This window comes from Pan paniscus, chromosome 9 (assembly GCF_029289425.2).
Source record: "Pan paniscus chromosome 9, NHGRI_mPanPan1-v2.0_pri, whole genome shotgun sequence".
NCBI classification, from domain to species: domain Eukaryota; kingdom Metazoa; phylum Chordata; class Mammalia; order Primates; family Hominidae; genus Pan; species Pan paniscus.
Window position 1 is genome coordinate 67,736,682 of NC_073258.2, and position 14,538 is coordinate 67,751,219.

The 14,538-nt window shown below is 46.5% G+C and overlaps 1 protein-coding gene across 2 annotated transcripts in view; it reads left to right on the forward strand.

Moving 5' to 3' along the window:
• Positions 1–14,538, forward strand: part of BBS1 (Bardet-Biedl syndrome 1) — a 24,230-nt gene continuing 9,692 nt past the window's right edge. For both annotated transcript variants that reach the window (XR_608899.5, XM_003828677.6), the window contains exons 1-11: positions 1–102; positions 409–485; positions 601–635; positions 5,036–5,308; positions 6,171–6,217; positions 6,324–6,362; positions 6,492–6,564; positions 10,244–10,375; positions 11,897–12,003; positions 14,076–14,196; positions 14,344–14,502. Coding sequence is in view for 1 of the 2 variants with exons in the window: in XM_003828677.6 (XP_003828725.1) it covers positions 56–102; positions 409–485; positions 601–635; positions 5,036–5,308; positions 6,171–6,217; positions 6,324–6,362; positions 6,492–6,564; positions 10,244–10,375; positions 11,897–12,003; positions 14,076–14,196; positions 14,344–14,502 (1,110 nt within the window). In the remaining variant the exon portion in view is untranslated. The remainder of the gene's footprint in view (positions 103–408; positions 486–600; positions 636–5,035; positions 5,309–6,170; positions 6,218–6,323; positions 6,363–6,491; positions 6,565–10,243; positions 10,376–11,896; positions 12,004–14,075; positions 14,197–14,343; positions 14,503–14,538) is intronic.

A 14,538-nucleotide genomic window follows, 5' to 3' on the forward strand; every position in this document is an offset into this window, starting at 1 on the left:
CACTATTGGGCGTTACGCGGGGGCGGGGCCGGTTGCCAGGACGACGCCTGCGAAGATGGCCGCTGCGTCCTCATCGGATTCCGACGCCTGCGGAGCTGAGAGGTGAAGGCAGGGCTCCTCAAGGCCTCTTTTCCCACCCGTGTAAAGAGGGTCCCTTGGTCCCCGGGCTCTGGGCTCCTGCTGTTCTCGGACAGTCTGGAAGGACTCTTAAGAGGTCAGATAGGGAAACCGAGGCCTAAGATGTGCATATGTGTGTCTGGAGGTCGCTCGGTGAGCCAGTGGCGGAGCCTGGACTTGTACCCAGACGTTCTGTACCTTATGTTCAGAGTGACCTGTACCAGCTTCCTCAAAGTTTTTTTTTCCCCTCCCATGGGACTCACTCCCCAACTGTCTTTCCCCCACTTCCAGCAATGAGGCCAATTCGAAGTGGTTGGATGCGCACTACGACCCAATGGCCAATATCCACACCTTTTCTGCCTGCCTAGGTGAGTCTCTGGAACCAGGAACCCTGGGTTCTAGTGGGATGGGGAGTCAGACAATGGTCCTGTAGTGAAGCCTCTGGGATTCTGAGACTCTGGTTTTGGCCCTTTTGTTTTCCAGCGCTGGCAGATTTACATGGGGATGGGGAATACAAGGTAAGCATATCACCCTAGCCAGGAGAGTTGAGGGTAGGGGGGTGTACCCAGAAATGAGATTTCCTGACGGCTGAAAATAGGCCCAGCATACTCTGGAATTCACATATACTGTGAAAAAGCACATTTAGCGTTAAATTTTGTTTTTATATGGAAAGTGAAGAGAACTTATTGATTTCATAATACAGACTGCAGAAAGTAAAGCAGATCAAATATTTCTGGGGATTCTACTAAGACAAAGCCTCTTAGTTAACCTGATTTCTTTGTTGGAAGGGCAAATCCCTTGGTTGGGGGTGGGCACTAGAATCTGGAGGGAAAGTAAAAAGGAGGGAAGTGAACGTTTGATGTTTATCAAAAGATTTTAAGATTGGCCATGAGCTGTCAATTTTTGAAGCTGGATAATGGGATATATGGGGACTCATTATATGAGTCTCTCTACTTTTGTATGTGAATGAAAATTTTCCATAGTAAAAATGTTACATTTTAAATTTAATTTTAAGGCCAGCAATCCCAGCACTTTGGGAGGCTGAGGTGGGTGGATCACTTGAGCTTAGGCATTCGAGACCAGCCTGTCCAACATGGTGAAACACCATCTCTACTAAAAATACAAAAATTAGCCGGGCATGGTGATGGGCACCTGTAATCCCAGCTACTTGGGAGGCTGAGGCAGGAGAATTGGTCAAACCCAGGAGGTGGAGGTTGAGTGAGCTGAGACCATGCCACTACACTCCAGCCTCAATGACAGAGTAAGACCGTTTCAAAAATATATATGTGTACATGTGTGTACACGTGTGTACACGTGTGTACACGTGCGTACACGTGCGTACACGTGCGTGCGCGCGTGTGCGTGTGCGCGCGTGTGCGCGTGTGTACGTGTACGCGTGTGCGCGTGTGTACGTGTACGCGTGTGCGCGTGTGTGTATATATACGTATATGTGTATATATACACATATACATATACATGTGTATATATGTGTATATATACACATATACATATACATGTGTATATATGTGTATATATACACAGTATATATACACATATATGTGTATATGTGTGTATATACACATATGTGTGTATGTGTGTATATACACATATGTGTGTATGTGTGTATATACACATATGTGTGTATGTATGTGTGTATGTGTATATATACACATATGTGTGTATGTATGTGTGTGTATATGTGTATATATACACATATGTGTGTATGTATATGTGTGTATATGTGTATATATACACATATGTGTATGTATGTGTATATACACATATATGTGTATGTATATGTGTGTATATGTGTATATATACACATATATGTGTATGTATATGTGTGTATATGTGTATATATACACATATATGTGTATGTATATGTGTGTATATGTGTATATATACACATATATGTGTATGTATATGTGTGTATATGTGTATATATACACATATATGTGTATGTATATGTGTGTATGTGTATATATACACATATATGTGTATGTATATGTGTGTATATGTGTATATATACACATATATGTGTATGTATATGTGTGTATATGTGTATATATACACATATATGTGTATGTATATGTGTGTATATGTGTATATATACACATATATGTGTATGTATATGTGTGTATATGTGTATATATACACATATATGTGTATGTATATGTGTGTATATGTGTATATATACACATATATGTGTATGTATATGTGTGTATATGTGTATATATACACATATGTGTGTGTGTATATGTGTGTATATGTGTATATATACACATATGTGTGTATATATGTGTATATGTGTATATATACACATATGTGTGTATATGTGTGTATATGTGTATATATACACATATGTGTATATATATGTGTGTATATGTGTATATATACACATATATGTGTATATATGTGTGTATATATGTGTGTATGTGTGTATGTATATACACATATATGTGTGTATATGTGTGTGTATATACACATATATGTGTATATATGTGTGTGTATATACACACATATATGTGTATATATATGTGTGTATATATACACATATATATGTGTATATATGTGTATATATGTATATACATATATTTAATTTTAAATAAAAATGTAAATTTAAAAAGATACAAGTTTTTTAAAGGTAGAGAAATATATTGGGATAAAAGAAAGGAAGTTAGCATGGATTCAGTATCCATTTCTGGACTAGACCTTCCATGGAGGCACATAAACATGGATTTTATTTATTCCCATTTTGTGAATGGGAATAGTTTCAAAGAGGTGAAGTTTACTGAATTTGTAACTGGGTCTGTTTGATTCCAAGTTTTGTGCTTTTTCTACCAAAGCTCAGCCCTCACCATGGGCAACAACACCACAATGGATATATCATGTGGGTGGCTAGAAGATAGTCCTGGAATCCCATCCCACACAGAGAGTGCAATAGGACTCAGTGGTTTTTGCCCCCAAATTCCTACCCATAATGTATTCAGTAATTCAGCAAGTGTATAGTGAGTCCCTACTGTGTGTCAGGCATCGTGGGGACGCTACACTCAGAAATGCATCAGCATGTGGTCAGGAGGAGATACACTGTCGACAATTATTCCATGATATTGATTGAATACCTAGTTTGTATTTGGCTCTGGGCTTACAATAGTGAGGGAAGAGAAACCACAGACACAGTAGCTAATAAGAAATGTTAGCCAGGCACAGTGGCTCATGCCTGTAATCCCAGCACTTTAGGAGGAGGCCAAGGCGGGTGGATCACAAGGTCAGGAGTTTGAGACCAGCCTGGACAACATGGTGAAACCCTGTCTGTACTAAAAATACAAAAATCAGCCGGGCGTGGTGGCAGGTGCCTGTAATCCCAGCTACTTGGGAGGCTGAGGCAGGAGAATGGCTTGAAACCGGAAGGCGGAGGTTGCAGTGAGCCGAAATCACGCCATTGCACTTCAGCCTGGGTGACAGAGCGAGACTCCATCTCAAAAAAAAAAAAGAAATGTTAAATATCTTCACATAATAGAATGTTTAATGGCTAGTTTATTCACCATTGAGTCCCAGCATCTAGTCCAGTACCTGACATAAAGTAGGTACTTGATAAATATTTGTGGGGAAGTGAGTAGATGCTAAAATTGAACATGTAGAAAGTATTACGGGAGCGCCAACGAGAACAATGGATTCTGTCTGGAGGCACCAGGAGGTAGTAATGTGTGAACTGGGCATTGAAGGATGAATGAAGTCTATCAAGAAGTCAAGGATGAGAGGATGGGGAAGGCATTTCAGGTAGAAGAAACAGCACAAGCAGAAGGACAGAGACTTAGAAGTTCATAGCATATTTGGAAAGAATAACTGTGAAGTTAGGAAGTTGAGACCCATATAAAATAACTACCACATAAAATAGTAGTTAAGACTATGGCTTTGGATTCAGACAGAACTAGCTCTACCACTTAATAGCTGTATGACTTTTACTTAACTTCTCTAAGACACAGCTTCCTCATTTGAGAAATGAGGCTAATAATGGTGCCTACTTCATAAGGTTGTTGAAAGCCAGGTGTAGTGGCACACACCTGTAGTCCTAGCTGCTTGGGAGGCTAAGGTGGGAAGACTGCTTAAGCCCAGGAGTTTGAGGCTGCAGCGAGCCATGATCGCACCACTGCACTCCAGCCTAGGTGACAGAGCAAGACCCAGTCGCTTAAAAATAATAAGACTGTTGAGAGGGTTAAATGAAACGATGCATGCAGTTTCTGATGTGGTCCCTGGCATATACTGCATGCTCAGTATCCAGGCGTTCTTGGGTATCCCCTTTCTGGCCGGAGCACAGCAATGGGAAGGGTGATAGGAAACAAGTTGGGAACTAGATCAGAGAGGCCTTCCAGGCCTCATTCAGGGAAATGGGCTTGTGTGGCAGCTCCAGCAGCTTGGAAGATGGATTAGAGGGTGGAAAGCTGAGAGATCAAGGAGCTTGTTTCCCCTCTGTGTGTCCACAGAGCACATCCTGCCCTGCATTTGGAAACCAGGCTTCAGCAGCCCAGATATGGGTGTCCCCGTCCCCTCCCACACTGACCTCTACCACTGTCCCAGTGTCTCTCTAGAAGTGCCTGGTGTGGAAGAAATGTTTGCTGAATGAATAATAAAAACATCAACTGCCACTTATTCCTCAGTAGCACTTACCAGGTTCTGTAACTCATTATCTCACTTGATTTTCACCACATACCGTGAAAGTATCACCATTCTGCAAGCGGGAAACCTGAGATTCAGAAAGGTTAGTCAACTTTCCCAAGGTCAGGCAGCTTGAAAGCCTGAGGGCAAAGCCTTTATTGGTGCAGGAATGAATGAATGTGCACCAGCAATAAGGCAAGAAGAGGGTCAGTGGAGAGGTCTTCAGACCCTGAGCCTAGAATGAGCCATCCTCTCCCTGCAGCTGGTGGTAGGGGACCTTGGCCCTGGTGGGCAGCAGCCCTGCCTGAAGGTGCTCAAAGGACCACTGGTGATGAACGAAAGCCCGCTACCTGCTCTGCCAGCTGCTGCTGCCACCTTCCTCATGGAGCAACATGAGCCCCGGACCCCAGCTCTGGCACTTGCTTCAGGCCCTTGTGTCTATGTGTATAAGAATCTCAGACCCTACTTCAAGTTCAGCCTGCCCCAATTGCCTCCAAATCCTCTGGAACAAGACCTTTGGAACCAGGCCAAAGAGGTAAATAAATAACATGGGAGTTGGGAACCAGAAGGCAAAGATGGCAGCCACTGGGTGAGGAGGGCTGGGCTCCTGGGAAGAAGGTGGGCTGGTGGCAGGAGGTCAGCTATAGTCCATCTCTGACAGCAGCAGTGATGGCACTTTTTTTTTTTTTTGAGACGGAGTTTCACTCTTGTTGCCCAGACTGGAGTGCAATGACGTGATCTTGGTTCACTGCAGCCTCTGGCTCCCGGGTTAAAGCAATTCTTCTGTCTCATCCTCCTGAGTAGCTGGGATTGCAGGCACCAGCAACCACGCCTGGCTAATTTTTTGTATGTGTTAGTAGAGACAAGGTTTTACTATGTTGGCCAGGCTGGTCTTGAACTCCTGGCCTCATATGATCTACCCACCTCGGCCTCCCAAAGTGTTGGGATTACAGGCATGAACCACCATGCCCAGCCTAGTGATGGCACTTCTGGACAAGGTGTTGTGCTTGGCTACTCAGCATGGCTCCCAGAGAGGCACTGAGCCAATTCTCTTGGAGAGTGGAACCCAGAAAATTTCTCTGCACTAGCCACATCCCTGCCCAAATTTGAGGAAGATGAAACCAAAGAAGGTAGGGGCCTATCAGAGAAGGAGGAGGACTGGAAACACCAAGAGAGGAGGGGAATTTGGGGAGGCATGGATTTGGGGAGGGATGATGTACATGGCCATGAGACTGGATTCAGATAAAGGGCGTGAGTTTGGTGCTCAGTGCAGAGGTAGGCTGGCAGGGAGGCAGAGACCAAGAGGTACCCCTAGAAGTGTGGAGCTGTCTGGGGGTGTAGACATTGGGTTTCCTGCCTGGCTTGAGCTCACAGGCTCTCTTCCCACATTGTCACAGGACCGAATCGACCCCTTAACCCTGAAGGAGATGCTGGAGAGCATCCGGTGAGAGGCTGCCTTCCCCTTCATACCCCCCTCACTCCTTCATCCCATCTGAGCCCCAGGGCCCCATTCTTCCACTCGGCTGCCATGCTGGCCCCTTTCCTTGCAGGGAGACGGCAGAGGAGCCTTTGTCCATCCAGTCACTCAGGTAAGGACCCTGTGGAGGGCCAGGGTTTGGGAGGCTCCAGGGAGAGGAAGCAGCCGCCAGAATGTGCCAGAATGATGGAGGAGGGCAGCGAGGCCGGGGCCTGCAGATGCCAGTTCTCTGTGTGTCTAGGTTTCTGCAGCTGGAGCTAAGTGAAATGGAGGCATTTGTAAACCAACACAAGTCCAACTCCATCAAGCGGCAGGTAATACCCCCTTCTCTTTTTATTTCCCTGTAAAAAAATTTACATTTTTTTAAAAGACCACTTAACATCAGTGGTAAATTCTATAAGCAAACCCAACCAGTATCTCTTTGCTATATCCCTTCCAGCCATGCCATGTGTGTGTAGTCATAAAGCTGCAGTGCCTTCCACATTCCAGTTAGTAGTGACAGCTTTTTTTTTTTTGAGACAGTCTTGCTCTGTCACCCAGGCTGGAGTACAGTGGCACAATCTCAGCTCACTACAACCTCTGTTTCCCGGGTTCAAGCGATTCTCATGCCTCAGCCTCCCAAGTAGCTGGGATTACAGGCATGCACCAACACGCCCAGCTAATTTTTGTATTTTTAGTAGAGACGGGGTTTCACCATGTTGTCCAGGCTGGTCTCGAACTCCTGACCTCAGGTGATCCGCCCACCTTGACCTCCCAAAGTGCTCAGATTACAGGTGTGAGCCATCGTGCCATGCCAACCACTTACATTTTTGAGTTATCATTAACATTTGGTATGGGAATAGTTACCACTAATATTTGTCCACATTTTTGTAAGCTTTCTCCTTCCATTAGGCACTGAAAATCATTCCTCTTTTTTAATCTCTTTTGGGGAAGGGTAGGGAGCTGGGTCTTCCTCCGTCACCCAGGCTGGAGTGCAGTGGTGTGATTGTGGCTCACTACAGCCTCAAACTACTGGGTTCAAGTGATCCTCCTCCTTCAACCTCCTGAGTAGTTGGGACTACAAGTGCATGCCACCATGCCCAGCTAATTTTTTTATTTTTATTTTTTGTAGAGATGGAGTCTCACTATGTTGCCCAGGCTAGTCTTGAACTCCTGAGCTCAAGCAGTCCTCCCACCTCAGCCTCCCAAAGTGGTGCTATTACAGGAATGAGCTGCTGTGCCCAGCTGTCTTTTTCAATCTTGATGATAATCACACAATGAGCACCTTTATCTAAAGAAAAACATCTTGGCCGGGCACGGTGGCTCACGCCTGTAATCCCAGCATTTTGGGAGGCTGAGACAGGCAGATCACGAGGTCAGGAGATCGAGACCATCCTGGCTAACATGGTGAAACCCTGTCTCTACTAAAAATACAAAAAATTAGCCGGGCATGGTAGCGGGCGCCTGTAGTCCCAGCTACTCAGGAGGCTGAGGCAGGAGAATGGTGTTAACCCGGGAGGCGGAGCTTGCAGTGAGCCGAGATCGCGCCACTGCACTCCAGCCTTGGCGACAGAGCAAGACTCTATCTCAAAAAAAAAAACCAAAAAACAAAAAAAAAAAAAGAAAAACATTTTGCTTCTGCTAATTTCTGTAGGAGAAATTCCTTACAAGGGGATCTTTTTTGTTTTCCCTCCAATTATAATTACAAAAGAAACATGTGCCCACTGTAGAAATGATAGGCATCATGAGGAAATTAAACATCACTTGTGATATCATTGTCTAACAATAACTAGTGTTTGTTTAAGGGTTTAGCCTTCCACATGTTTTTGCATTCATGTATTTTTTATTTTGAAATTTTTGTCCTTTTTTTTTTTTTTGGAGACAGAGTCTGGCTCTGTCGCCAGGCTGGAGTGCAGTGCTGTGATCTCAGCTCACTGCAACCTCCACCTCCTGGGTTCAAGCTATTCTCCTGCCTCAGCCTCCCAAGTAGCTGAGACTACAGGCGCACGCCACCACGCCCAGGTAATTTTTGTATTTTTAGTAGAGACGGTGTTTCACCATGCTGGCCAGGATGGTCTCGATCTCTTGACCTCGTGATCTGCCTGCCTCAGCCTCCCAAAATGCTGGGATTACAGGTGTGAGCCACCACGCCCATCTTATTTATTTATTTTTTTTTTTAAGAGATGGGATCTCACCATGTTGCCCAGACTGGTCTCAAACTCCTGATCTAAAGTGATCCTCCCACCTGGGCCTCCCAAAGTGCTGGGATTACAGGCATGAGCCACCTTATTTGGCCTATATTCACATATTTTTAAAACTAGGATTATACTAACGTCACTTTTTTTTTTCTTTTCTTTTTTTTTTTTGAGATGGAGTTTTGCTCTTGTTGCCCAGGCTGGAGTGCAATGGCACAATCTCAGCTCATCGCAACCTCCGCCTCTTGGGTTCAAGCGATTCTCCTGCCGCAGCCTCCCGAGTAGATGGGATTACAGGGATGCGCCACCACGCCCGGCTAATTTTGTATTTTTAGTAGGGACAGGGTTTCTCCCTGTTGGTCAGGCTGGTCTCGAACTCCCAACCTCACGTGATCCGCCCACCTCGGCCTCCCAAAGTGCTGGGATTACAGGCGTGAACCACCGCACCCGGCCTTTTCTTTTATTTATTTTTGAAACGGAGTCTCGCTCTGTCACCCAGGCTGGAGTGCAATGGCACGATCTCAGCTCACTGCAACCTCCATTTCCCAGGTCCAAGCAATTATCCTGCCTCAGCCTCACAAGTAGCTGGGATTACAGGCACCCGCCATCATGCCTGGCTAATGGTTGTATTTCTGTACAGATGAGGTTTCTTTTTTTTTTTTTTTTTCTTTTCTTTCTTTGAGATGGAGTCTTGCTCTGTCACCCAGGCTGGAGTGCAGTGGTGCAATCTTGGCTCACTGCAGCCTCTGCTTCCCGGGTTCCAGCGATTCTCCTGCCTCAGCCTCCTGGGTAGCTGGGATTACAGGTGCATGCCACCATGCCTGGCTAATTTTCATATTTTTTGGTAGAGACGGGGTTTCACCATTTTGGCCAGGCTGGTCTTGAACTTCTGACCACTTCAGCCTCCCAGAGTGCTGGGCTTACAGGTGTGAGCCACCACGCCCAGCCCTTTTCTTTTCTTTTCTTTTCTTTTTTTTTAAGACAGGGTCTTACTCTGTCAGTCAGGCTGGAATGCAGTGGCAGGATCATAGCTCACTGGAGCATTGAACTCCTGGGATCAAGGGATCCTCCTGCCTCAGCCTCCTGAGTACCTGGGACTACAGGTGCACGCCATCGCACCTGGCTGATTTTTTATTTTTATTTTTTGTAGAGTTGGGGTCTCACTTTGCTGCCCAAGCTGGTGTTGGACTCCTGGGCTCATGCAGTCCACCTGCCTTGGTCCCCAAAAGTGCTGGGATTACAGGCATGATCTGCTGAGCCTGGCCCAAATATTCTTTTAAAATATGACTTTTAAGAAATGACTGCAGCCGGGCATGGTGGCTCATGCATGTAATCCCAGCACTTTAGGGGGCTGAGGCAGGTGGATCACAGGTCAGGAGTTCAAGACCAACCTGGGCAACATGGTGAAACTAAAAATACAAAAAGTAGCTGGGCACGGTGGCGTGCGCCTGTAATCCCAGCTAGTTGGGAGGCTGAGGCAGGAGAATTGCTTGAACCTGCGAGGCAGAGGTTGCAGTGAGCCGAGATTGTACCACTGCACTCCTGCCTGGGCGACAGAGCGAGAACCTGTCTCAAGAAAAAAAAAAGACTGCATAGTTTTTGATGATATGGATGGCTCATAATTGACTTAGACAATCCTCTTTTGTTAGAAAGTTAGATTTGTTGCAATAAACACCTTTGTACTTAAATCTTCTGTCACATCTCTGATATTTCCTCTTCATCCTCCTTTGCCCTCTTTCTTCCCTCATGTGGCATTCTGGGAGTATCTTGGGGGTGGTGTGTGGAGGTTCCCTGGGTGACCCCTGGAGTCCTTCTGTAGACAGTCATCACCACCATGACCACCTTGAAGAAGAACCTGGCTGACGAGGATGCTGTGTCTTGCCTGGTGCTGGGCACCGAGAACAAGGAGCTCCTGGTGCTTGACCCCGAGGCCTTCACCATTTTAGCCAAGGTCAGCGTCAGGTCTGGCCCTGGGCCCACTGGAGGCCCAGGCTGCATTCTCTCCCCATGCTCCACAGTTAGTTCTGGGTAATATATATGTTCCTTGTAGAAAAATTAGAAACTAGATAAGCATAAAAAAAGATATATATCCAAAAATCCTACCGCCTATGGATATATACTGTTAAAGTTGAGGCATAGGTCTCTCTAGACATTTTCATATTTAGACATAGATATATAACTTTATGTAAATATTTCTCTTTATAAAAACAGGATTAGCTGGGTGTGGTGGCCCATGCCTCTAACCCTAGTGCTTTGGGAGGCTGAGGCAGGAGGATGGCTTGAGCCCAAGAGTTTCAGGCTGCAGTGAGCTATGATTGTGGCACTGCACTCCAGCCTGGGCGACAGAGTGAGACCCTGTCTCTAAAAACAATAAGTAAATAAATAAATAAAAGCAGGAGGATCATGTAACATGTTCTTTTCATGTAGCAGTATATCATCAGTGTCTTTCTATATCTATAAAACCACATCAGCCTTTTATTTTCTTTTGTTTTGTTTTTTGTTTTTGAGGCAGAATCTTGCTGTGTCACCCAGGCTGGAGTACAGTGGCTCTATCTCAGCTCACTGCAGCTTCTACCTCCCGGGTTCAAGCAGTTCTGATGCCTCAGCCACCTGAGTAGCTGGGACTGCAGGCATGTACCACCACACCCAGCTAATTTTTGTATTTTTAGTAGAGATGGGGTATCACCCTGTTGGCCAGGCTGGTCTCAAATTCCTTACCTCAAGTGATCTCTGCATCTCAGCCTCCCAAAGTGCTGGGATTACAGGCGTGAGCCACCACACCTGACCCCACATCAGCCTTTTTAAAGACCACGCAATATCCATCATATTGAGGTACCATAATTTATTTACCCTGCCACCTATTGTACATTTAAACTGTTTTTCATTTTTTGCTATTAATACCAATGCTATAGACCTTTTTACCCAAATATCCTTGCATGCTTGTTTGTTTGTTTTTGAGACAGTCTTGCTCTCTTGCCCAGGCTGAAGTGCAGTAGTACAATCTCAGCTTACTGCAACCTATGCCACCTGGGCTCAAACAGTCCTCTCACCTCATCTTCTCATCTGTGGGACCACCACGCCCAGCTAAGTTTTGTACTTTTGGTAGAGACAAAGTTTTGCCATGTTGGACAGGCTGGTCTCGAACTCCTGAGCTCAAGCGATCCACCCGCCTCAGCCTCTCAAAGTATTGGGATTATAGGTGTGGGCCACCACACCCAGCTGCACGGTTGTTTAAGTACATCCTTAGGATGCAGTCCTAGAAGTGGCATCGTTTAGTCAAAAGGCACAGACTAAAAGGCTTTTGCTAAATGTTGCCCCAAGTTTCCCTCCTGAAAAACTGTATGAATTTAAACTGGGTGTAAGTGAGGAGATTGGGACTTTAGACCAGGCACTCACTCAGAGGAGTTACTGACAGGGCAGGGAGGGACGGGGGCTCCAGAGAAATTGGAGTGTTTGCGCTTCTTCTTTGCAGATGAGCCTTCCCAGCGTCCCCGTCTTCCTAGAGGTTTCCGGCCAGTTTGATGTTGAGTTCCGGCTTGCCGCGGCCTGCCGCAATGGAAACATCTATATTCTGAGAAGGTAGCCACATCCGTGGTCTCCGGGGCCGGGAGGAACATCTCAGAAAACTGGTGGCTTCAGAGGCTTGCAAGATGAGAGTGGGCTTTAAGGCTGGAATTTGGAAATGCAAAGAGCTGAGAACTTCATAAAGGAGGCTGAGCCCACAAACACAGGAGAGGATACCTGGAGGCTTGTGAGATGGGGCTGGCACAGTGAGAGACTAGGCTGGGTGGCTATAGTACAGGAGTGATCAGAAATGAGAGGACAGGCTGGGCGCTGTGGCTCACGCCTGTAATCCCAGCACTTTGGGAGGCCGAGGCAAGCGGATCACCTGAGGTCAGGAGTTCAAGACCAGCCTGGCCAACATGGTGAAACCCCATCTCTACTAAAAATACAAAATTAGCTGGGCGTGGTGGCGCATGCCTCTAGCCCCAGCTACTCGGGAGGCTAAGGTAGGAGAATCGCTTGAACCCAGGAGGCGGAGGTTGCAGTGAGCCAAGATCACACCACTGCACTCCAGCCTGGGTAACGGAGTGAGACTCCATCTCAAAAAAAAAAAAAAAAAAAAGCAGGGGGCTGCCGGGTGCATTGCCTCACGCCTGTAATCCCAGCACTTTGGAGGCCAGCGTGGGTGGATCATGAGGTCAGGAGATCGAGACCATCCTGGCTAACACAGTGAAACCCCATCTCTACTAAAAATACAAAAAATAGCTGGGCGTGGTGGCAGGCGCCTGTACTCCCAGCTACTCGGGAGGCTGAGGCAGGAGAATGGCGTGAACCTGGGAGGTGGAGCTTGCAGTGAGCCGAGATCACGCCACTGCCCTCCAGCCTGGGCACAGAGCGAGACTCTGTCTCAAAAAAAAAGAAAAGAAAACAGATGGGAAGAAATAAAAAAATAATTTCCCATATTTGTTACTTTCTAGGGTACATGACATGACACTTGTTTATGCATTAGTTTAATATTCCATATAAAATGCTTTTTTTTTTTTTATTTTGTGAGACAGAGTCACAGAGTCTCACTCTGTCACCCAGGCTGGAGTGCAGTGGCACGATCTCGGCTTACTGCAACCTCTGCCTCCTGGGTTCAAGCGATTCTCCTGCCTCAGCCTCCCAAGTAGCTGGGACTACAGGTGCGTGCCACCACACCCAGCTAATTTTTGTATTTTTAGTAGAGACGGGGTTTCACCATATTGGCCAGGCTGGTCTCGAACACCTGACCTTGTGATCCACCCGCCTCGGCCTCCCAAAGTGCCGGGATTACAGTCATAAGCCACCACACCCGGCCTAACATGCATTTTTAATTCAATAAATATTTATTGAGCACCTACTATGCATTATGCAGTATGTGGTATTAGGGATATATTGATGAACAAGATAAATATGGTCCCTGTCCTTATGGCGAAGACAGATGTATTAAAGTGAAGAAACCAAGATGTTACTACAAATTGGATGAGTGCTATGGAGAAAAAATACAAGCTCAGTGGGGAAAAATAACAGGTAAGGGTGATCAGGAACACCTCTCTGTGGAGATGGCTTGAAAGTTAAAAAGGAACCAGTTGGTGAGAAAGTCGGGAAGAGTGTTGTAGGCCAACTCAAAGTGGGAAAGACATTGGCGTGTGCTCCTCGAATAGAGAGGAACTAACTGTACTTTCTGGAAAGGGAAACTAAAATTGAGAGGCCAGTAAACTAAAAACTGCATTGACACAGGGCAAAGCTCTTCATCCTTTTCTCATAATAAAGTGCCTAAGTCCACTTGTCCTGGCTAGTCCAGCCAAAGGTAAACTCACTGAAAACTCTGTTAAATGCCAGATGATCATACAAGCCACCATAGTGAAGGTGGGCGGAAGACAAGACACCATAGTGAAGGTGGGAGGAAGACAAGACACCATAGTGAAGGTGGGAGGAAGACACACTTGATGTTTTCCAAGGCCACACATTTACTAAGGTGGCAGAAGTGGAAATAATCCCAGGGTCATCTGCTTTGGGGCCAGTGTTCCTCCCAGGTGAGTCCATGGGGTTTAGACAGAGGAGGGTCAGCCATAGAAGTGGAGAGGATTTCTCTGGGGCCAGACAGTGTGTTGTTTATTCCACAGAGACTCCAAGCACCCCAAGTACTGCATCGAGCTGAGCGCCCAGCCTGTGGGACTTATCCGGGTACACAAGGTCCTAGTGGTGGGCAGCACCCAAGACAGCCTGCATGGCTTCACCCACAAGGTGCAGCCCCCAGCAAGCAGCAGCCCCTCCACGCCTATGCCCCTAGCCCCCACTTGGCAAGAGTTTCCTCTGGCTTCCCCACCCCAGAAACCGTTCTTTCCACTGTAAGCCCTGAGCCCTCCACAGACACTGGCTGTTCCCTGCCAGGGGAAGAAGCTGTGGACAGTGCAGATGCCCGCAGCCATCCTGACCATGAACCTCCTGGAGCAGCATTCCCGGGGCCTGCAGGCCGTCATGGCTGGGCTGGCCAATGGAGAGGTCCGCATTTATCGTGACAAGGCCCTGCTCAACGTCATCCACACCCCGGTGAGCCCCATCTCTGGCATCTGCCACTCACTCCTC